Here is a 24,241-nt window from a genome sequence, read left to right on the forward strand (position 1 = left end):
AGCTACACTGCTTCTGATTTTATGCCTATGGATCCCATGAATCAATACAAGGAAACAACTGTTCAGTAACCCACCCAGCACAGTCTGTGTTGCAGTTCTTGGTTCACCTTGAAATTCGCCCTGGCAAATACTTCGGGCGTCTCCTGATGTCGTGCCACGTTTTGCACTCTCTCATTATTACAGATTGACTGTTATCGTTCTCATCTGATTTATGCATGTTCTTGGCAGCTGACCCTCAAGACTATTTCTATAAAAAAAAATGATACGGTCTTCTGGCTTTGTCATTGAGTGCAAACGAGTGCCCCTAATTTTAAAGTGACTTTACTCCAACAACTGAGCCATCTATCACACTGTCCCATTTTGGCAGAACTGAAGTGGTCTGTAGTTTCTGGAATTGACACCTTCTGGAATTTACACTAGTAAATATTATGTCTAAGGAAGACTCTAAACTTACACTGCAACTTGCAGTTGCAAGTATGGAATTAGAACTAGAGTATCACATCCTAAAAAAATACATGCAATTTCTTATTTGCTGTAAGTTGCACACAACCAGAGATGTGGAGATATGAATCTACATTAATTTTATGATTTAGCATTAGAAAATCCATCTTATTAATAAACTAGAATAATATTTATTTTCTCACTGAAATAATGTTGGTGTGGCAGTCTGTGCTTTTGAGGAAAAAAAGATGTTAACTGCTTGCTAGATTAATCAAATTTCCCACCTTTTTGAGTCTCAAGATAGCAGAGTAACAAGCACTTCAGCTATTTATCACATCACAGCTAGAGAAAGAAGTTTGAGTGAAATTGCCATGGCAAGCACCACTGCTGCATAGGCTTAGAAGTCTTAACTAAAGCTTGAAAAATATTGCTCCAAAACCTTCTCGTAGCTGCAGAACTATCAGTAATTCTTTTCTCCTTTGATTTATCAAGCACACTTCAGCAGTCAACACAAGCCCCATGAGAAAGCCACTGAAAAGAAATCTGTTAAAGTCTAAGTATTTTAGCAGAGCATGCAGTGTCCTGACCATCTACACAGGTTTATTTGGGATAGCATGTTGATTCTCATGTAGGAGGAGGTAGTAGGTAGTGGAATCCAGGAAAAGTTTCCACCTAGAGCTATGAAATACATTCCATACATAACATCTTGTGTAATAAAAATACATTCAGTGGGAAGCATGCCACCTCAGACAAGATGTATTACATCTACATACGCAGAAGTAGTGTGGAATAAGCAAGCACAGGGGAAGTTTTCAAATGACCAAAAGATAATTTTACTTAGTATCTCCATCACAGGTACGTTAACATCACTTTTCTGCAGGATACCTAACCATTAAGGCACATGCTTGCCAGTCTCCTTCCTTTCAGTACTGTAGACAGTGTACTAACAGATTTCTTACCTGAGTTCTGCAACTGTGATTTTGGAAATTAAAGGACAATCCTGATTTGGTAGCTTTGGTAGCAATTTGGTATAGCTGAAGCCAAGTAATGCAGTCCTGCTACTGCAAACACATTATTGCTGTAGAAAATCCTCCAAGGATGGCTGCCTTTGTCTATTTTTTTGCATAGTTACATAGAACTTCAGCAATAAAAAAGTCACTCAGTTAGAAAAAGTGTCATGATTCATTCAATGCCTTGGGATGGGGCACAGGTGGAACAGCAGAAGGAAGAGGTAGTTATCTTCTCCCCCAAAAGCCACAAGCACGTGAACAGAATGTATCTCACACATCTGTGAGAAATTTGCTTTATTTGCTGACAGAACTTTTACCAAAGCCTTTGGATGTGGTAGAATCCTTTAAGAGTTCGCTGTGACTGACCAACGGAAACACATTTTGCCTCCTCTGCCAATTCTGAAAATGAAAATGGTACCGATTATAGAATGGGGAGAAGGGAGAAAAAAAAGCATCAAAAAAATCCAAGTAAAGAAAGGCAACCCCTACTGTATTTTGTGCTAAGTCAGAAGTAGTACAAGAGTGCTAATGGCTGTGAATTGTTGTCAGGCACTCTCCATTTTATGAACTATGTCAAATGAAGTATCCAAGTCAATAATGTACCCAATTTTTCATATAGTTGCAGCTTTCTCAGAAAATACTTTGATCACAGGTTAGATCAGTATTCCTGTTTTTTAACTGGCACATTCTGTCACCTCTACTGTTTTCAGGAGACTAGCTGGTAAGACCCTCCTAATACATAATCATATTGATTGTACACAGCTAGCAGATCACACTGGGACTCACTACCTGCAAAGAAGTCATGACTGACTAAACATCATTTTAATGGGGGAAAAACTGACAGTCAGTTACCTCAGGCAATTCTAACATTTGTCTATGGAAAACAGCCCTTGACAGGACAGGCCATCAGTTCAACATCACAAGTAACAAATAGGGCTAAGACAGACATACGCTTAATTTGTAAACTCTGCAGCCTTCCATGTTTACCACAAATTTCAGTCACTCAATGCAACTGAGCTTAGGAAAAACAAATCTACTAAAGAAAATTATCAAATAAGCTCAGCCTCATTGCAGAGCTGCAGTCAGTAATTGCAGTAAGTGTCCTGTTAGCTTCTGTCTGGCAATGCTCCAACCAATTCTGACTCAGATGACTGTGAAAGCAATCACTTCTCCCTCTGATCATATAAAAGTTGAAAGATATTTTACAGAAGTGTAACAACTGTTTCAGGCTTTCTAGGAAACAAAGTAGTACCACTGACAGAGGACACATACTGTTAGCAATGTTAGTGATAATAAAGGTAAGGTATGTTAAAATGGAGAAAAAGCAGTGGAACTTTTATTCCAAGAGGGAGAAGTACATGAGAACTCCTCAATCTCTGAATTGTTGGGTGAGGGTTTATCTGCAGAAGATACAGGCATTTACACTTCTTTGTCACACTGCAAGTCAGGTAAGCTGTAAGCACCATATTGGCTTTTCTACAGAAGCAATACACATCTGCATAAATTTAGTGCCAGCCACAAGCAGGTAAGGAAGGTGCTGCCACAGTGGAGCCAGTACATTTGAAGCTTGTACTAGGAGTCTCTATTGCAAAAGTGGGAGAAAACCATTAGTTTGCTTACAGCTTCCTCTGAACAGCTAAAGTTTAAGGCCTGGCAAGCCACTAGTGATGCACCATTTACGGGAAACCTCTCATCTTAACAAGGCAGCCTCTGTGGGCAGCTTGGATGTTTTCATTCTGTCTTAAATGTTGGCATCTGCTGTAATAAATTGGCATTACATCAACAAACTAACATCACGCATAGCTATCAGCTAGAGTCAGACTCCTATTTCCCATCCCCCTCCCCAAACACTTTTTATTCTGCTCCTTCATCCACCTCCCAAAAGCTGCTCATGGGTTTCCAAATGAAGGTTATGGTAGAAAAGGACCCTGGAAAACTGGCTTGCTAGAGAACTCTAATACGTAAGTGACTTCTCAAGACCTCTAACTAATACGTAAGTGACTTCTATGACTACAGATGAAAAACCAACTGCCTCAATGAAGCTTCTCAAAATTTACTTTCTCTCAGAAGTTGGAACGTTCTCTTAATCACTGGAAGAATCAGCGCACTGCGGCACAACCACACATCAGCACAGCACACGTTAACACCTACAGGCTCTGCAGTTGTTGTCATTGTAAACGTGCCACAGCAGTTTAAAGAACACATTGCTAACAGAGGAGTGCAAAAGCAAACAAGAGGCACTAACATCTAATTTCACACAGGAGGAAAGCTAATCTTGTAGGCACAGTGGAGAAGTTGAAATATCTCACATAGAGCTGACATAAATAGCACACGTAAGCAGCATTTGGTATCATTAACAGGTGGCCACAGAACCAAAGGCTGCCATTTCCACGCTGAGGTGTGACGCATTCAGCTATGGGGATCACCAAGCAGTGACAGCAGCTGAAGGCATAATGCAGTTAGAATATCAGAGAACTTGCCAGCATTGGTCCTGGAACTGAAATTTAAAGGATTACTTCAAGATTCAGGGCAATTTTTCAGTTTTCGAATCATCACATTCAGCATGAATTTATTTGTTTTTTAAAAAGCCCAGTTTTCACATTAAAACTTACCTGATTTACAACACAGCAGTATGAGATTAAGTGGAAAAAAAAAAAAAAAAAACCAACTGATTTTCCTAGTTTACCTAACACTAAGGCACACGTATGTAAGCCCGTTACTGCACACAGATATATTTTATTCTGCTAATATTTTGTTTTCAACTTCAGATGTATTTTCCTCAAATAGCCTGGGTAATGATCCTGCTTACATTCCAGCTCTGACAGGCAGGGATGTCACCAGCTGTTGGCTAAAACACCCAGCTCTGCTACCAGCTGGTAATAAGCCTTTCAGTTCACATCTTTAAGTTGCCAGTCCACTTGACATAGTGATAGTTTCCCTCCAAAGTTTCGGAGAAATTGATGAGCAAGATGGACACAGCGTCTCCTCAAGTGCTGCATTTTCAGTTCACTATATTCTGGAGATACAAAATTGTCTGAAAATGGTCATTCTTACAACCAATGTGAGAAGATGAATTCACATTCAATTTAGTTCTGTTCAAAATCAACTACTTAAAAACTCAGTTCCCCAAAACACAGAGCACTCCAACAGCTGTATGTTGTTTTTACCTTGTTCTTGAGGAACTGATTTTCCCCAAAAGCCCTATTTTGCTCAGTTTTATCAATTTCCATCAATAAATGCAATCCCTGGGAAGCAGCTTGTTGCATCGCTTTCCAAAGCTACCCATCTCACCATTGGTTGTCTATTTAAAGATGCACGTACAGCTCAGTTTGCTACACTCTTTTTCCAACAGGCAGAGGACTATCCACAAATAACCTATATGGCTCTATTCAAAATCTACTGCCTCGGGATTCCTGGAGTATGTGCAAGACCCACAGTCACTCCAAAACAGCTCAGAGCAGATGTGGAGCCACACATTCCATCTCGCCATCCACCACCATTACTCTTTAAGAGGTTCGCTCCTACAGCACTAAACATCCTCACAAGAATCTGACATTTGTCTAATGATTTACCAAAACTTCACTGATAGGAACGTTACAAAGCTATAGTAAGAGTACAGAAAAACAGGTTGACCTTCATTTCTGCTCGATTTTACTTCAGATACATGAACTGTCTGTCCTGCCTGAAAGCCAACACTGCAGTAGCATAGGAAACTAAACTCTTATGGCAATGAAACTCAGCAACTGAGAAAAAAAATTAGTTGTTCTACAAGAAGTCTAAGCAATTTTTCATTTCAACATGAAATTTCTTTAAAGATTATGTAGTAGAAGATGAACAACTGCTCTTTGAAATGCACTTGACCCATGAGGCACAACTTGAAATTAATATTAGTTACAAGTAAACAAACTTTCCACACCAACAGTTAGCAACACTTTTTTTTTTTTTTTCTCCAAAAGGTACTTCCAAAAAGTTCTCCTTAACACTATGAAGTAGAAGGAAAGTACCATTTAATGAGGTACCTCAAATGAAATATAACAAATTGAGCAAAGAAAGATGCAAGAATTAATTTTACACTCCTATTAAGCCTGTTGTACCCACACAATATTGTCCGTAATACAATTCAGTGGCCAAAGGTACATTATTCCACAGTTACCATTCACTAAGAAAGTGCAAAACTAGTTCAAAATGAGAAATGATCGTTCATTGTTGCAGCATATAAAAATAGAAAAAAAATACAGACTAGACAAGGTGTTTTGTTAAGGATTTGGTTGCTTTTAGACATGCATTATCCTACTATCCTGAAATCATTCCAAGTTCAACACAAAAAAGCCTCGTAAAAGCTCAAGCAATCCAACCACCATTCGATGAAAGACAGATCGAGTTAAGGGGCACCACTCCTGGTAATAACAGCATTTGTTTACAGCAGGATGCCATGACTAGACTAAGCTCGCCTTGAACTCTGAGGTTCCTAAATATTAACTGCTATCTTTTGGGTAAGTAAGGATGTAATTCTCATTTCTTTTGGTAGTTTCTAATGTTCATCATAAAAACTTCAAGTAGCAAAACACTTTCATTCACAAACTTATGTTGAATGGCATAAAACAGAGGGGGTCAGCACTTGAACTCTGCTTTCAGCAAAGGAATAAAAGTTGCTTATAAAACTCAGTTGAAAGAAAATTGAAATAGCAACATAGCAGATACCAACCTAACACCTTTTTACCATCATGGGGCTCCACGGCCCTCTCTTGAAGGTCACCTGAAAGGGACACTAGTGCACTGAATACAAAATCAAGCTATATTTAGAATGATTGGAAAAGCCACAAATCCAAAGAAATGTGATTTTTACTTGAATGCTAAACTTCCCTTATTTAAAAAGGAGTATAAAACAAATGTCATGCATGCTGTCACAGATGTACCTTTTAGTACATGAATTAGAAGTGAAGGTGAAGTGAGGACAAAATTCACATACCACCAAAACACAAGTTAGGTGGTGATTGAGGAAATATCAACTTTCCAATAAAGCAGCAGAAAGCTTTTGCCCCTCTACTAGGAAAAAAAAAAATCTCTTTGAAACATTCACTCTGTAAGTTTTCCTACTACGTATGCATTTCAAATGCTTCTATTTTCAATTATGAGCTCACTTTAAAATGGTGGATTTAACTCACTGTTGCAAAACAGCAGAGAGGCACATATTGCCACACAGCCAGTACAACTCATCTCTCTCAAACTCAAATGAAGTAAACAATATAAGGGATTTCAGGGACATCATGTAAGTAAGAAAGCACCTTTCAGCATGTTCTGTTTGAGTTAGTACAGTTACAGCCAATTTTATATGCCTAGTTTCAGTAAAAGGAAAAAACAAAAAAGGTAAATTAAAACCCCAGGAAAAAAAAAAATGCATGCAGATTATAGAAAGCAGTCTGTAGAAGTCTAGTGGCATTAAGCACACCAGCGTCCAACTGCATGCACCTCTGTGCAAACATCACACTTTATCTACACTACACGATTCAGTAAGCCCTCCTGTCTTCTGTTTGTTTGCAGAGAACCACCTGCACAGTCTTCTAAAACACAGGAGATCATCGATATGAAACCCACTGAAACACTGCTAGTTGAGCAAGAATTTTCATATATTTCCTGAAATTTGTGTGGCTGAAGAAGTACAATTAATTACAATAACTTAATTGCATAAGATCTGAAAGACAAACCTGGACCTGCTGAAAAGCTTTCAGTCTCTTCTTGAATCTAGAAGGCAAAACAAAATCACATCCTCGAGCTAGCAGCGCCAACTCCTTCCTCAGATCAGGATCTTGCCGCAAAGAAATTTCCTTTATCCTCATGCTTTCGGATTTCATATAATGTCTCTGTGTGCCAGTCCAGGCACTTGAATCCCAGTAAATAGCAGAGCTGTTGTATTATCACACAGTGCCACTTAAAGCAGCAGCTGCGTCTGAGTTCCGTGATATTATAAGAGAGTCAGCTCAACTTCGCCTGCTCCATACATTAAAGGGAACTTGGCTGGAATCACAAAAACAGATTGGAAAGTCACTTTGGGGGCCTGTCCTTTCATACAAGCATTCCAAAGTCTAAACGGGATAGTATGGAAAAAACCAAACCTGTTTGGAGCAGCATCTATAAAAGCAGCTTCCAATTTTAAAAAAGCAAGCCCTGGAGGAATGTGAAGAGGCCAGCCGTGGTCATGTCGTAGCTTCCTCCTCCTCCTCCCATCCCCCTCAGCTTTTCCTTCTGTCACAAAACACTCACTGTCTAGCTTCAATGAAGTACCTCACCGAAGGCTTACTAAACAGCAGTTCAACTCTTTCCAAGCTCTTCAGCCCTTAAGCAGGAATCCTATTACATCAGAAGAAAAAGGAAAGTGACAACAGAAAAAGCTGCAGACTGTCATGGAGTGGCTCAGCTAGCTTCATGAAACATTTTCTGCATTCATCTAGATGTCAGTTATTGTATCACAAGATTCTGATCACCCAAATGCCACGGCAGAAGATACCAGCAGCACTGAGGCAAATGTTTTTGCAGAAAGAGTACATTAGAAATACCAATGATGCAACAAAATCTGAGCAAAGCTGACAGGAGACACTTTTCTTACTCAAATAGGAGCTTTTACAAACACCAGTATCTACGTGTTACACTGCATGTCTATCAAATTTCAGAAGCACTAAAGTTAGAGTTAGGTACCATTACATTCTCTTTTCAGTTAAATGAATCTCAAATGCATTTTATGAGGAGTAATGCGATCTTTCAGACCACAGCAATCTCCTTCCCAGAAGCAGAAATGTGATTAGTTTTTGCAGAAATTCAACTGACAATTCAGAGTATCCTATCCATCCTCTTCTACAACCTGATGCATATTAGATAACTGAAAGTTTTCACGTTATAAAATCAATTTGTAAATACTCATAGCCCCTTACATTCTCTTTACTCTCTAAATTGCCTGTTTGATACCTCTGACCAGTCATGCAAAAGCAAAGCTACTGAATGGCAAGACAGAGTCGGTCATGATGTTTTCATCCCTCATGCTTTAAATAACTTTCTTGATTAGATAAAGATGTACACATACCAAAAAAACACTAGAACAACTGTTTCACTACAAAGCTCAAGTTTTCTCTTACTTGACTACATTATTTTAGCTCTGCACTGTGCTTATGATCTTTAGCCTAACTCTTCTATTCATATCCACTCTGTCATGGATCAGTTTAGTAAAACTCCACAACAGACTGTGAGATTCAGAAAAGAGAAACTGAAAAGGTACCAGTAAAACATGACTTGTCTAAGTTGGTTCCTTTTTACTTTATCAGACACTACTAGGAAGCAAATGCTGACAAAAAGTCTGTTTTCTTGAGTTTAATTTAGTGACCAGCATTTCCCACCTGTTTCTTTATTGCAACTTGTTATGAAGATATTTATTTCTCTCGGAAGTAGGAGAACAAGAAAGGAATTGACTAGGCAGGAGTCAGACATGTTGTGTTTGGCATGATCAGACTGTCAAACTGCACAGAGCAAATCTGGCTGCCACTCACTGCCTCTTAGGAAGATCAGATCAACTAAGCTATAACCCTGACTCACAAGGAAGCCAGAGGAGAGAGCAGTGAGTGTGGCACACAACAGCAGCATGCCTGGAACCTGAGACAGGGGACTGAGGTGTTAGAGTAGGAGAAGAATCCTACTCTGGCAGCAGATGCCAATTCCAGACTAAGATGTTTGAGGAAGGTCAGGAAGGTTGTGTTGCACACAGGCAAAGCAGATTACATTTCAGTTCAGGGAGAAAAAGGCCTTCTTTTAGAGAACAAAGATATGTAAAGAAAGGTATCTGCTCACCTAAATTGAGATTTTCACCCCTTTTCACAAGGTGATGTGCACCAGTTCACTACTACAACTGGGCTCTTACTTGAGGTGGCTGTTTGTCGTTAAGATGACTGACTGCCACACAGAGTTAAGCAAAGGGAATGAAGCTCCTACTCACCTGAAGGACCCTCAATAAGACACTGGTGTTTTCAACCCCATTTTGAAGAGTTGGGGATTTCACTCCCTCTTTAAGATGGAGCTCTGAGCCTGTCACTACTTACCAGTACATTTTGTTCAGTATTTTGAATATTCTGTGTTTCCTTGTTATGATACCACTTTGTAGTCAGAAGTAGCTGATAACATCAATTCCACAGTTAGCTTAATGCTGTATTAGCCCTACTGCCACTGGTTTGGTTTCCAATCTAGTAGTTGCTTACATACCTGCATGTATAGTTTTCAAAAGCATACAGGCTGCACCATACAACAAATCTACATCTAGTGAACATTTAGTTGCAACACACTGTGAGGAGTAAGGACAGTGGCAGCTATTAACCACCCCCTTCTCACCATCTAAACTCAAAGGGTTTTGCATTGCCATATTTAGGGAGGTACCAGTACTTTCAAAGCAGTGTAGTTAAAGAGCCCCTTAAGATCAGTTTTAACCTTTTCAGTCATGAATTAGTCACAGGAGAAGGGGAAAGTCAGCTTCCATCCAGACTGGACAAGGAATGTCCAGGTGTAGTGTTACATTCCCCCTGAATCTGAATTCTCTCCAGCAGAAGCTAAGGCAAAATATTTTCCTGGCTGAAGGGCTGGATGCTGGCCATAAAGCGGTTCAAGCATCCTGGCAGCTTATTATAAGCTAGACAAACAGAGGGGAAGATACATGCTCTGAGCTTCCTTCCAAAGCTAAAGATACACACTATGAATGGAAGTGACTCAAGGGCCTGTGGTTAAGGAGTTTACCACTTTAACAGTGGCCTGAGCATGTGCAATAGCAGCACAGCATTTATGCGGCTGCAACACAGAAGTATTCAAGTTGGACACATTTCACTGATGTTTTGGGTAACGTGAAAGAAACAGAACTCTGAATCAGATCCCAAAAAACTTCAAATGTTTAGCTACGAAATGCAATTCCTAGTCAAAAGCATATGCTGATAGTAGATCTAAAGTCTTAGGAGGTTATAGAAAACCAATCTCAAACACTATTAAAAATACCCACTTCCAACCATTCAAGAAAGTTTCAAAGAAAAGAAACTCAACGTGTTATGAGCTGTGCTCAGCTATATGAAACCTAGCTTCCAGATCTTAACCCAATTACACATGAACCAAAGTGACAGAAGGCATGTTTGGCCTTTGGATACAGTTTACACAAGACCGCATGAACGAGCTCAATGGCAACAGTGTGCAGCACACCTGAACCCCTCAGCCTGCCATACTGCAGAAATGCAAGCGTGCCCTGGGTTGACTGTGGAAACAACTGTCCCATCTCTACAACAGTCAACGTGTACAACTAGTAAAGCCTTGAACAAAAGTAACTGACCAGTGAGGAACAAAAAAAGAGCAGTGAAGATAACTAAGGTGAGGTAACACCTTTCTTAATACAGGAAACAGATGAAATAACGTGACAAACTTAACATAAAGGATATTTTTCAGATATCTAAAAGGGAAAAAATGCACTGTTGGTATAAGTAAATAGCTCAGGAAGATGTATCAAAAAAGCAGTCGAGCAGCTAAAGATGCTGAGCAAAATATACTAACTACATGGCAGGAAAGGCAAAGAAGAAACTATGTAAATATACCAGAAGAGAGACACAGACAGATAAAAGCAACAACTCTCTGCTAGACAAGAAAAAAAAAAAAAAAAAAAACCACACAAACAAAAAACCCCACAAAAACAACCCCAAAAAATCCTAAAATGCTGGTTTTTTTTCTTTCCTTTTTTTTGCCTGTCTTCTCAAAAGACTATGACTAGATTCCCCACTATTGAATATTATTAAGAGCCAATTCTAGACCAGATAAGTCTGTACCTGACCTTTGATACACACAGAGCTCCGTTATTTGGGTAAATACCAGATATCTGACTGTTAATTATTTGGTTCCCCACTCTTTACTGCCAAGTTCCACAGTGAGACTGAACATTCAACGAATCAAACTATTTTTGGCAAGAGTTACTGCACAACAGTAGGTGCAAATGACACTGCACTTCAGTAAATGTATTTCTAGTTGGGTAGTTGCATCATTTACTACAGATCTTTAAAGCACGCAAAACAGTAGTAGGCCTTTGGACCACTGTTGTATTAGCAGTTCTTAAGGTAGAATGAAAAATGAGGGTAAAGATTAAAAAATGATGTCAATTTCAGTCAGATTTGATTTTATGATGGACAAAGTGAAAACACAGAAGAAAACACAGCTTACACAGGCTCAGGAGCATCTGCTGTACTTTTCTGCTGAACAACATTACAAAACTTCCAGCAAAAAGGAGTCTAAATAAATGAAGAATACCTCTGCTTGGACAGAATTCTAGAACTCCTACTCATCTTTGAAAGCATCTTTGTAAGGGAAAACCTTGTAGGAATGAGGGAATGTCTCAGTTGGTCACATGTGTTATTTTACACTATTATGAGGAGAGGAACTTTATATAAGGGCACGTAGGGACAGGAGGAGGGGAAGTTTTAAACTGGAAACAGTTTTAAACAGGAAGAGGGTGGATTCAGACTAAATACTAGAGAGAAATTCTTTACTGTGAGGGTGGTGAGACCCTGGAACAGGTTGCCCAGTGAGGTTATAAATGCTCCCTTCCTGGAAGCATTCAAGGCCAAGCTGGATGGGGCTTTGAGCAACCTGGTCTAAAGGGAGGTGTCCCTGCCTATAGCAGAGGGTTGGAACTGGGTGATCTTAAAGATCCCCTCCAACCCAAACCATTCTACGATTCTATGAGCAATAAAGAAAATACTCCCCTATCAGGAAAGTGAAGCAAGACTTACTGTTTGTGAATTTTAGACAGATAGACACTGTAAAATGTGACATTTCTAGAGTATGGAAAAATAAAAGAACAAAAAAATGTAGCACATCAAATTCTGTTTTTCATCCAAATAACTGCAGAAGCAACCAAGACTGTTCGTTGACAAGCTGATCCACTCAGGGTTGGGGTGAACTTACCAAGACTGATTTCTCCAATACTGAATTCATAAATGACAATTTTTTTTCTCACTCACTAAAACCTACATCCCTGTTATGAAATAAGGATACATAAAGTTGAAACTTATTTATTCTCACACTGATGGAACTGATGCTCTTCAGACCATTATCTAAGTTGTTTCTTGCTAGTATCCACCCGTTTCAAACTGCTCTGTATGAGAAAAGAACAAGAGGACAATGTACTCCTGAAATGAATAGAATAACAGAGTATTGTTACTCATCCCTAACTTTCTGTGAATGAGTGTCATTAAGACCTTGAGCCCAGTTGACAGAACAATGCTTGGATGTTCTTTCCACAGTTATGTGAGAATTAGAAGTTTTTTAGGAGGTAACACAGTGAACAGCAACACACCAATTAGATGTAAGATACATGTTGCTAGACCGGGAAGAATGATCTGATCAGATTCTCTGCACATTACTAGAAGAATGCCATGTATGTACACCACGCACAGGCCGATTAGAAGCAAGATAAGATACATGTCACCTTGCTATGATTACATTGCCTGGACTCCAAAGACATAGCACAGGACGTTTTAGACTGCTAACTGCATCTGGCAGACTAACTTCAGCAAGTGTCAGCACTGGATAAAATAAAAACGAGGACCAAAGGTTAATGGATAACATACATACTGGTAAGAATAATTTTCTTGTTCTCTGCCATCTCTTACCATCTTTGGAAAACTTCATCAGTTCTTATGTTATTTTTTCCATGCACGGCATAAACAAAGATTCAGTGGAAGCAGGTTGTTGGAATGGTGCTCCATAGGTGGAACCTATTGACTCGTCATGATCTTCAGAGGACCCTACTCATCCGATCACGAAAAGAAGCGTACACAAATTGATGTTGCTAAGGAAACTATCAAGCAGATGGGTATAATAAAAATCTCTTACAGCCCATACAAATTAAAGTTACACCTGCTCTAATAGGACATTGTTTTTCAAATGAACCATGATGCTGATGGGGCTTACCCACAGAGAAAGCTACATTTGTAAGTTTAGCAGTGTATGCCTCTGAACTGAAGAATATAGTGAAATGAAGGGTCAAGCTGATTAAGAATACTATATCAATACCATTTGGATTTTGCTACAGTAGACAAACTTTTATAATGGAGTCCTATTTATGCATTATGCGGCTTTTCAAAGTCACAGGTACCATTTGGATATCTAATCATTTTGAGATTGGTAACCTTTACCAATTGTTACCTTATTTTAGAAGTTGACACACTAATCTGATATAATAAAACATTGCCATTTATGATCCTCAACTGTCAAGCAACTTACTAAATAGCACTAACTCTCAGTACTTCATTTTACATCAACTGAATTTTAAATTAATCATTTCCAAAACTAAAATGATTTGCCTATGAAAGCACAATCACTGCTTCAGTGCAAGCAAAATAAGCTAATGCCTCGTGTAACTTAGTCCCTGAAATCACAAGACAGCAATTTTGAGCAAGTGACAGGTGCAGGAAAGATTCCTGCATATGTTTTTGCTTTGGATTTCACTCCCTAAAGGCCTTAAGCAAAAATAACAAATCAAGAAGCTTAAGATACGGACCCACTTGTTCTATAAGAAAGTCAGTAAGACCACAAATTATAACTTAACAGTGGAATTTCTGATAGAACTCCTATTAAGACTGTCTCTTAACCTAACACTGCCATGCACAGGAAACAGAAAGATGATAGAAACTATAAAACTATACTGCTTATCAAGGAGAATAAGATTTTTTTTTTTAAAATAAATAATATGGAACTAAATGAAAGGTCTTGCATTTCAAAACTTTTTGTTTCCAAAGCTGCAACTGAAGACTTTTAAAAAGGTACTTGCTGTAAAATAAGTACATTTATGAATACTAACATTAGACTGATTACAATACACAGCTAGCTTTTATGGGAAGAATATTGTTTAGAAACATTTCTCTTGATTCTGCTGAATTCTAAAAATAGATCGAGTCCAACAGTTTTGTAAGCTCTGCAAACTTTGTTTTGTCAAGGTGATGTCAGCAGCACCCAGATGAAGACCCTTTATTTACATTTTATTGACAGTCTTGCTGTCTTTCCCTCATCACCCACACAAGTCTTTCCTGCATAATCATTGCTTTCTTACACCTGCACATGTTGTGAAAGGCTCCCTACACACTTCCTGTTGATTTTATTTGTTGCCTGAAATCAGCCAAAGTTTTTAGTTAAGATCTACGTAGATCACATATGTAAGGCTAGTTTCGTATGAAATTAAACTAAGCAGAAAGGACATAACAACAGCCTCAAGAACCCATTAGCACTGCAAGTACCTGTGATCAAGAAACAGTACAAGGGCAGCTCTAGATTTTCTGGCTATTTATTTATTTTTTTAATAGAAGAGTGATTGCTAAGGGAATGAGATACACCTAACATGAAGTACCATTACACACCTGAAAACATCATTTGATTGCTGGTTAGCTTTACGTGGAATAAGTTTAACTTGTATCCATAGTGGAACACAAACTAATCTTAGCTACCAATGCTGTTAGCTACCAACTATCATTAGCTTGCGGTTAACTGGAAGACAAGAACACAATTCAACTCAACACAATGGAATTATTTATGTATTATGTCACAGCTAAAACATTAAATTTAGCACTCACATGTAGACCGCAGAGAACACAGAGTGCTTAACAGGTGTTTTCTCCAGTTAATGAAACTATTGAGCTTGCTTTTCATTTCAGTTTTTCAAGGCAGCTACATGTGCAAATCCTTTAGCTGTGAGCAGTCATTGTCTAGGTTCATTTAGTTCACAGGATGAACTGCATTAATTGTTTTGTACTGAAGTAAATTCACACATACCTTTGGCCTCAACCTCATTTCTTGCTGACACTACGTAGAGGGCATGTAGGAGGGCTCTCAAAAGCTAAAATGGGTTCTTAGACTGCCTACTTGTTAACACAAACTACTGTTTCAATGACTGATGTAAAGCCATAATTGTATTCAAATGCTTTGACAGACTGGAATAGTATCTACATGTAATGATCCCATGTAGCAATTAATTTTTTGCTTGTTTGCTTTTAAGCAGTAGCTACTCACATAGGAGAGAGTACCTTTTAGTTATCAGTTTCATCAAAATATTAATTTGTCCTATGTCAGGAGTCACATGAATTTTAAGTTTAAAGAAAGCCACGTATAATTCTGAATTCAATTTTTTTCCATCACTAGAAGTACCAACAAGTCTAAGATTGCAGGTAGCATGTACAACATTGTTGAATTTCCAGTCAGACAGAAGTATCTTTTTCACGTGCAATTGCCACTTTGAATGAGAGCTACAAGACACACCTCCTTCTTTCAGCAAAGTACAGAATGTGAACAGAGTAAATGCTATTATTGCCCAGGGTCCAATATACAGTAATGTACAGTAAGAAGACAGTACCAAAATAGCTGCAACAGTAAATAACTTTCATTTCATCATTTACACATGAAATGAATCATTAGTTCTCCAATCAAGACAACGATTCTTCTGTTCCAAGCTATTCAGTACAGTAAAGCTTAAGAACAACCACCACAATATATACAACATACTACTGGTACTGCTTATGTTGACCACAGTTGAAACTAGTAATGATTATCCAGGAATGCCCATAGCTGCACTCTTCCAGATTTTAATATGAACTTCTGGCCATCCTTCCTTTGTAGACACCATAGAAAGACTTTCACTGTGAACATTATTTCTGACATCTGCCATTGCACACTGTTATCATCCCAGAAGTACATAAGCTTGCTACCAGGTTATTTACAGTCTGCTTTTAAGTCACGGGCTTGAGCTGGAAGCCAAATCCAGCACCTCACCACTGCAGTGATGGGAGATAGCACTACTAACACTAGATTTCCTTAATGCAGAGTTAGGGAGTTCATGTGTTAGACCATACATAACCTAGAGTGTTGTGCAATCCTAACACAACTCATATCTCCCAGGCTTTGTTTCAAGTATTAAGGCACTGTTTCGAATATTAAGGTATGTTAGGTAGCAATTCTGATGCAGACAAGGTACAAGACTAATCTCTTGAAACGTCAAGAGTGACATCAAAGTTCAATACCTACCAGAGTGAAAAGCTGCCTGGATTCAAAGAGAGTCACTCCTTTTACTTCTCTGTTACTCCTTGTTAGTGGTGGTTTCCCCAAAACCTAAAGCACACACATCTGCAGAACATGGAAACACAGCCCACCACTGATCTAAAGGGGGCAGATCTGAGACTCATGGCATCCAAAGAGCTCTTTTGTTCCAATAAGCAACTCTTAGTGCTGTTATACTCAAACCTCTGTCTTAATGTTAAACTATTTCATTTATCTTCCCTCTAAGCTAAAACGGATATAGCAGTGCCACTACATCTGAATCAAACTAATTGGAAACAGAAATTTTGATAAGAATGGAAGTGATGAAAAAAAGCCATACGCTACAATATATCGGAGTATTAAAAAGTCACAGATATGGGATAATGAGCTTTAATAACTGTCACAGAATAACAAGCAGAACAATATGTTCATCAAGAAAAGGCTATACAGAAACCTGTCTAAGAAGTACCTTTATGCCAAAGGTTGCCCCTGCAGAGAAATGGAAAATAACTTTGAACTTCTTCAGATCATATGACATCTCTCCACACTACCCCCTTTCAAAATGCCCATAGGAAATTCTGTGAATTGTTTCCCCAGATGCCTTGCACACCAGCTGGTTTGGATTAAACGTCTTGCCTGCGGCATCTTTTAGACCTTGAGGCCTGCCATTTTTGACAATGTGATGAACAGCACACAATTGTATATCCTCCATGTTTAAGATAATCTAGCGTGCCAGAAACACTGTTAAACCTATGCACAATAGAGATAGAGGTTGAAAGAAAACTGCAGCAACAATCCCTCAAGTTCAGAAGTTACAGCTCTAGAATTTCCTCTATACAACATTATATTCATAAAACATTGAAGATAATTGTTGAACTCCCTCTCTGCCTCTGATTTCTTGTTATTTTAGTACATTAAGGATTTACAAATCACAATCATAACTGCAGTACACTGAGCACTATCAAGCCCTTCACATTGCCAGAACTTTGCAATTATTATACTTGCACAATAGGTGCAGCCAGAAATTGAACTCACTGTGAGTGACACCAGGCAAACAAAGAGGAAAAAATGAACAAAGAAACAAGAAATCCAAACCCTAAACAAACAATATTTTATTTTCACTTCCACCAAAACATGCTAGGATAAATTGTCACTGCTGAGTTCTGTCTGGATTTCACAACATGTCTGAAGATTAAGCCTGCAGTCTATTCTGAACTACTGTTCTTCCAGAACTGGCTTCAAGCACTCTGTCAAGTTGAACAAATTAATCCTTGTTACAAGTGCCTCAATGTTTTGCCCATACAATGTAGGTTCTCTCATCACCCAAGAAACAAAAGACTTGCTAACCAGTGAGGGCTTCATCTTTTTCCGAAGTCAGAACATTCTTCTCTGACAAGGCATTACTATGTCAGCAAAAACGCGTGGCAACTTTCTGAATAAAAATGAAATTTAAATTTCATATGCAAGCTAACCTCTGAAAGAGAAAATCTCTTTTAATATAGTAGTTGTCAATAATGTCAGTAATTTTATTACTGTTTAGCAGTTACCATCAGAACACCAGCTTGGGTTTTCAAATGCTCATTATGCTGACTATATGTTAAAGCTTAATTATCTAATTAGTTTCAAGGCTGGTGATCCAAGAATGCTTCCCATTCTGCAATACTTGTTATTTGAAGTACAGAAACCCGTAGTATGAAAACAGTGCTTCCTAAGTATTCATAATTACCTAGTTATGGCCCGAGGATATCAGTTCTCCTGTTAGCAGCTTTTTTGTCTTACGCCCTTCAGAAGAGTTTCAACTTTCAAGAGATAGAAAGAGTTGTACAGCAACATTACCCATAATCAAACATAGTGATTCGGCTCAATGACACTGAAAAAGCATAACAAATGAACTTACAGCCTGTATGCTGCATTATCAGCATTCCCATATACAGTAAGAAAAGCTTCAATAAGATGCCTCAGTTGACTTACATGATCCTAAAGGTAATAACTCTCCAGCTCTTCATGATGGGATGTGAAAACCATTTTCTAATAACACCCTCAGGCACACAGATTTGAGCACATTGACATCTAGCATTTTCTAGGACTTAGAATATAAATTTCTATTACTAGAGCTGAAGAACAAGCCTTCTCTTTTTAAAAAAAAAAGCTATTTGAAATATCGTCCTTCATTCACAGAAACATGACAAGGACCTCAAATTTACTTAATCTCAAATGAAATAGGTAAAGCTTTTGTGGCTAAATTTGTGAACCATAATTAGATGTACAAAGCCAGATGGACCATTTCTGACACTGCAGTGGGTAACTCATAACCACGTAAGAAGGAAGAGGGGTACATTTTGCTTTCTATGAGAAAATTCACAGTCATGGCAGAATATGCAATTATGCGACTCTCAGCAGTATCTTTAGAGCCAGTGCTTGCTGCAAATACAATTTACAAGCCCTTAAGATTAGATTTTATATGAAAATTCAATTAAGATGAATAATAAATCCTCAAATAACTTCCTCACTGCTTGGAAACTTCCCTATGTTTAACTCTCAGGAAAGAAACAACCTACCCATTCAGGTTCCTTCTCAGCACGATGCAAATGATTCCATTTAAGTAAGCCACATTACATCTTTATGAATCTGTTACAGTTCTTCTTTATGACATCTACTTAAAGCAATCAATGTGCATGAAGAGAAATTACAGCAAACAAATAAGCAGTGGCTTCTAACCCCCTTTGGTCACTTTTGTCCAATACAAGAAGAGACTGAATATCTGCAAGTTCCCTTCATTTTTACTAAAACAGAAAATATGATAGTATGAAAAATAAAAATTATGTCAATAGATCATCATGCTTTGCTGTCTGTCTAGATTATGCATCAAACACATGTCCCTGCGTGGTAAGAACAGTGCAGGCAAGTTTTAGACATTAAGCGTAATGCCTTGAATCTAAGAAACATGGGCTGCAGGTTGTTGAACTAGACTTGAAAATTAGTTTTTTTTTTTAAAATACAAAAATACAACAAAAAAACAACACCTCAGATTAAACGGTTTAGCACAAAACAGAGGTCACACTGTTACTTCAGTGTATAAAAATACAGGTATATGCACACACAATAAAGACCAGGAACAGACTAAAATTAACTGATATTTAGTCATTCTCAGCCATTCCACAAGTCGTTCTCAACCTTTCTACTCTTAGTTGAGATGGCTTCCCTGGGACATAAGGTTTGGCCAATGGATTGAGTTACGCACCAAAGTAAGGAGAGTAGTCAGGAGCAACGAACTCCAGCAATGAATTACCAGTATACAGATTCATAATACTAGGGCAGAAACAGCACGCCTCTGTTAACAACTCCTTAGATATAAGGCAGACTGCATATGCAATGTTTAATTTCATCAGTTATCAGATCATTTTCTATCCAGTTTTGTTCTTACAATTTACTAAAAGGGCTAGAAATTAGATTGCATCGAAAAATATCAGGCTGGGGGGCAGGGATGTCTTTTGTGCATAGAAGACATTGTCTATTATAAATCAAGACCTTCTCAGAAAGGAAGCATTGAATGTACCATGCAGTACCAAAACAATTACTTTGTTAATATGCAGATTCAGTAGAAATAAATTGGAGTCTTGTACTAACAACAGTGCCTGGTATCATCAGACCAAGGAATAGTTGCAGTCAAGGGAGTATTTTATAAAAATAACACTGCAAACAAACATGGGGATTCGCATTTATTCACAATAACTTATATACTGGAAGGGCTTATTAGTCTAAATGTGATAGCTGAAGCACTGGCATCTATCAAAAATATGATAAACAAGAGATGTTTTTTAAACTAAATAGCCTTTGTAAGTTACCGTGCCTGATAAAATGCGAAATTTTTAAATAAAATATTAGACATGTTTCATGCATGATACCTGGTTAGTCATGGCCATCACACCTATGCCTTTCTACCTAAGTTTTGGCTTTTAAGTTTATTTCTTTCACTCTCCAACTCTTAAAAAGAATATCCACCATCAACACCACCACACTCCCATACGCTAGACACTGTTCAACAGACACAAGGACATTACCGAAAGAACCTTTTTCCTCTTTTTCTTTTACAGGGTGATTTCTAGCTTTTCCATCACTTCTCATTTGCTCATGCCCATTAAGAAACACAGGAATATCAATACCAGCCTTAACCTTAGCACACAGGGTAATCCTTCTTCAGAAGAAGTGCTTATTCTAATCTTTCCTTACATATGCTTCATCCACCAAAACAAACACAGAAGATGCAAGTTGGCTACAAGACAGATTAATATTACATGGTATCTGAAATTGTAGCTCAAAAACAGGGCAGGTAAACCAAAGTACAGGATATGGCATTTTTAAGATGCTTTCTACTCAGCAAAAATTACTGGAAATAAAAACAATCCACTTTTCATTTTGTGTGAAGTGCACATCTCTTATAAAAAGCAAAAGATGTTTCAAAAGACTGTCTTGGCTCCTTGCACATTAAGCCGCTTAGCCATTAATGCTAACATTGATATTTCACGTTCTGTGCTGCTGCTTTGCTCCCATCCCAACACCTCCTGTTGAGGAAACTCATTACTTGCATAACTCACCACACCCATAAACATGAATTCACTTCCATTTCAACAAACAGGCGTAATAAGTAAGAAACAAAACTTACTACTCTGGTTCCTGATGATCTACGTGTTCCTTTAACATTAGATGCATTCCTTAGGCTGGTTGAAGTTGCTAAAGGAAGAGAAGTAGAAAGCTGAGGAGAAGTGAAAGGCATCAAAGGCAGCCTGATATCTCCTAATATGCTTTGCTTTGAATTGGAATTTTTAGTTGTGAACCTCTCATTTTCACTGTTTCCTGCATCTCCACTGCCAATTTCAGTTTTCCCCTCATTCTTGATTCTTTTCAAGCAGTCCTTCAGCATCAGCTGAGTTGTAGGCTGACTCAGCCAGCACAAGAAGAGTTCATCCACCTTCATTTTCAGTACAGGCTGTAGAACTTTCCCAGGTGGCATTTTCTACAGGTTTCCCTTCTTGGAAGAAATTCAAAATAAAGGTTTGATAATTATCTGCTTATTCCACTTCACTTTCAGTGTCTCACAGAATCTAAAACTCCTGTTAAGAAAAACAAAAACAAACTCTGTTAAAGCTACAACAGTAAATAAAAGTGCTAATATTTATCTCTCCACAGGATACAGCAGGTGTGGGGAGAGAGAAAACAGCATGTGACTACAATGGCAAAGAATCATTCTGTAAGCATAAATCATTAGTCAAACCCAGCGTCATGGTGTTATCTCTACATCTACCTGTGTCTATGATGGGACAAAAGGCATACAGGCCCACTGGCCCAAAAAAGGGAAAAGGGTAGGTGGGGAAGAGAGGGAAAACAGAAACAGAGCAGTGAAAGTCTTCTGGGATATACAGTTGTTCTCCTCAGAGAACCAGGTACCCAAACATATCGACAGTACACGGAACCGGAGCATTAATTCTTTTACTCTCAGTGCACTAAATGATGTTATGACATAGAACACAAATAACAAATGCATTTATATGAATTTATTTATTTATGCACGAATGATGGAGATTGAGGAGAAAAACTTCACTTTAGCTTCCTCAAATAGAGCTGCCTATGGGAATATATCTTCAAACACATGTTCATTGTAACAAATAGCCTTCAAAAAATGTAGCTGCACTTCATAATAACTATGAGACTATAAGCAAACTGTTTATGCAAAGCCTTGGTGGAAGCACAACTAAGATTTATGAGTCGATCCTTGCAGTCAAAAGCTGAGACTGAAGGCTCAATTTTCACCCTGAAAGTTGTGCTCGATGCAAAACCTCACACCATGACACACTAATATTGCCACATGAGTTCTGTTCAAGCAGATTCCCAGAGATCTCTCCTCAAGGCTTCTTCGTAGTCCACAAACAGAAATATTTTGATATTTCTACACTTTTTAAAGCCACTGTGAAACACCACAGAATTATAGAATCATTAGAGTTGGAAAAGACCTCTGAGATCACCCAGTCCAACCAGCAGCCTACTCCCACCATGCCCACTGACCACATCCCTCAGTGCCACATCCACACTGTTCTGGAACACCTCTATGGATGATGACTGCACCACCTCCCCGGGCAGCCTGTGCCAATGCCTCACCACTCCTTCTGAGAACATTTTTTTTTAATACCCAAACTGAACCTTCTCTGGGGCAATTTAAGGCCACCACCTTTAGTCCTATCAGCTTTATGCGACCTGAAGATTGGGATAGCATCACTTCAGCTCAGTTGTTCACTTGAGAAAATATATGCTCTTCAAGAAGCCAGAGCACTAGGGCTTAACGGTGAAATAGGAGCTTTGAACAGGTTACCATCACCATCTCTGCAGTCAAAACACCTACTGACTAGCTAGGTTAAACCCTTTTTTTTCTTTTCTTTTTTTTTTCCCTACGTTTTACCTCTTGACATGTTAGCCTTCACATTGGCAGATGTTTATAGAAATGTTTAACTTTTAAGCCCTCACCTTTACACCCATTTCATCCATATGCAGAAGGCTGCAAAGTCACTCCAAACACTCCACCAGAGAAGCCTTATAATGACTGAGCGCTCGAACATGAGAAGAGAGCACAACCCAGCACCTTAAAGCGCCGTTACCACCGAGGCTCAGCCTTTGCCCAGGGCTTGATAATTCTCTACCAGCCAAGTTACCGAGCTGCCACTTTCAAAAGCTCATCACGCTGAGCACACACGTTTCCTTTTAAGATCCAGTACCACACACAGCACCGGAACCGGTCGCCACGTCACTCCACAAACAAACCAACGAGACTGCCGAGCCCGCCTCCACGCCCACACCAACCCGCGGCGGGGCCGGCCGTACCCATGCGCCCTGCGTGCCTCGGGACTGGCGGGACGCGGGGCAGCCGCCAGCCGACGGCACGCCTGCGGCCGTTGTCCCGCGCGCCCGGCCCAGCACGAAGTATACGTGCCCCCAGCAGCGCTCGGGGTAACGCAGCGCGGCACGAAAGCGGGCAAGCAGCACCAAGGCGCCCGAAGAAGCCGCAGCCTGCACTCACCATTTCCACAAGGCACAGCCCGCCGCTACCTTCAAATCTGCGCCGCCTTCCGGCACGCCCCGCGCCCACCGCTCCTGCCCGCCGAAAACTCGCGAGAACTCCTCCGTCCCGGCGGAGACGCGGCGAACGGTTGCTGTGGTAACGCGCAGCGGGCGGAGCCTCCTGTCCGCCTGCGTCACGGAGCTTCCTGGCCACCCGAGCTGAAGCTGTGGAGGGGCTGCGGTCGGGCCTTGTTGGTTCATCGAGGGGGACTCGCAGTTCCCGAACTCACCTTTGCTTGTGGCTTCCAGCTGCTAAGTCCGTTGAGAGGAGAATACAGAGTACTTCTCCTGTGCTTCTGTGCTATTGCTGTTGTTGCCATTCCTGCTAAGGGATTACAAATCACAGAATCATTGAGTGGCCTGGGTTGAAAAGGACAACAATGAGCATCTAGTTTCAACCCCCTGCTATGTGTGAGGTCACCACCAGACCAGGCTGCCCAGAGCCACATCCAGCCTGGCCTTGAATGCCTCCAGGGATGGGGCATCCTTGGGCAACCTGTTCCAGTGTGTCACCATCCTCTGTGAAAAACTTCCTCCTAATATCTAACCTAAACCTCCCCTGTCTCAGTTTAAAACCATTCCGCTTGTCCTATCAAATGAGA

At 39.4% G+C, this 24,241-nt stretch overlaps 1 protein-coding gene across 1 annotated transcript in view; it reads right to left on the reverse strand.

The window, feature by feature from the left end:
• Positions 1-21,543, reverse strand: part of PPP2R3B (protein phosphatase 2 regulatory subunit B''beta) — a gene marked incomplete at both ends in the record, with an annotated part of 45,688 nt that extends 24,145 nt beyond the window's left edge. The window contains one exon of the mRNA XM_079549787.1: positions 21,196-21,543. Coding sequence (XP_079405913.1) covers positions 21,196-21,543 — 348 coding nt within the window. The remainder of the gene's footprint in view (positions 1-21,195) is intronic.
• Between the last annotated feature and the right edge of the window lie 2,698 nt (positions 21,544-24,241).

The sequence above is a fragment of the Tetrao urogallus genome (assembly GCF_951394365.1).
Source record: "Tetrao urogallus genome assembly, chromosome: 1".
In the NCBI taxonomy this organism is placed as follows: Eukaryota; Metazoa; Chordata; class Aves; order Galliformes; family Phasianidae; genus Tetrao; species Tetrao urogallus.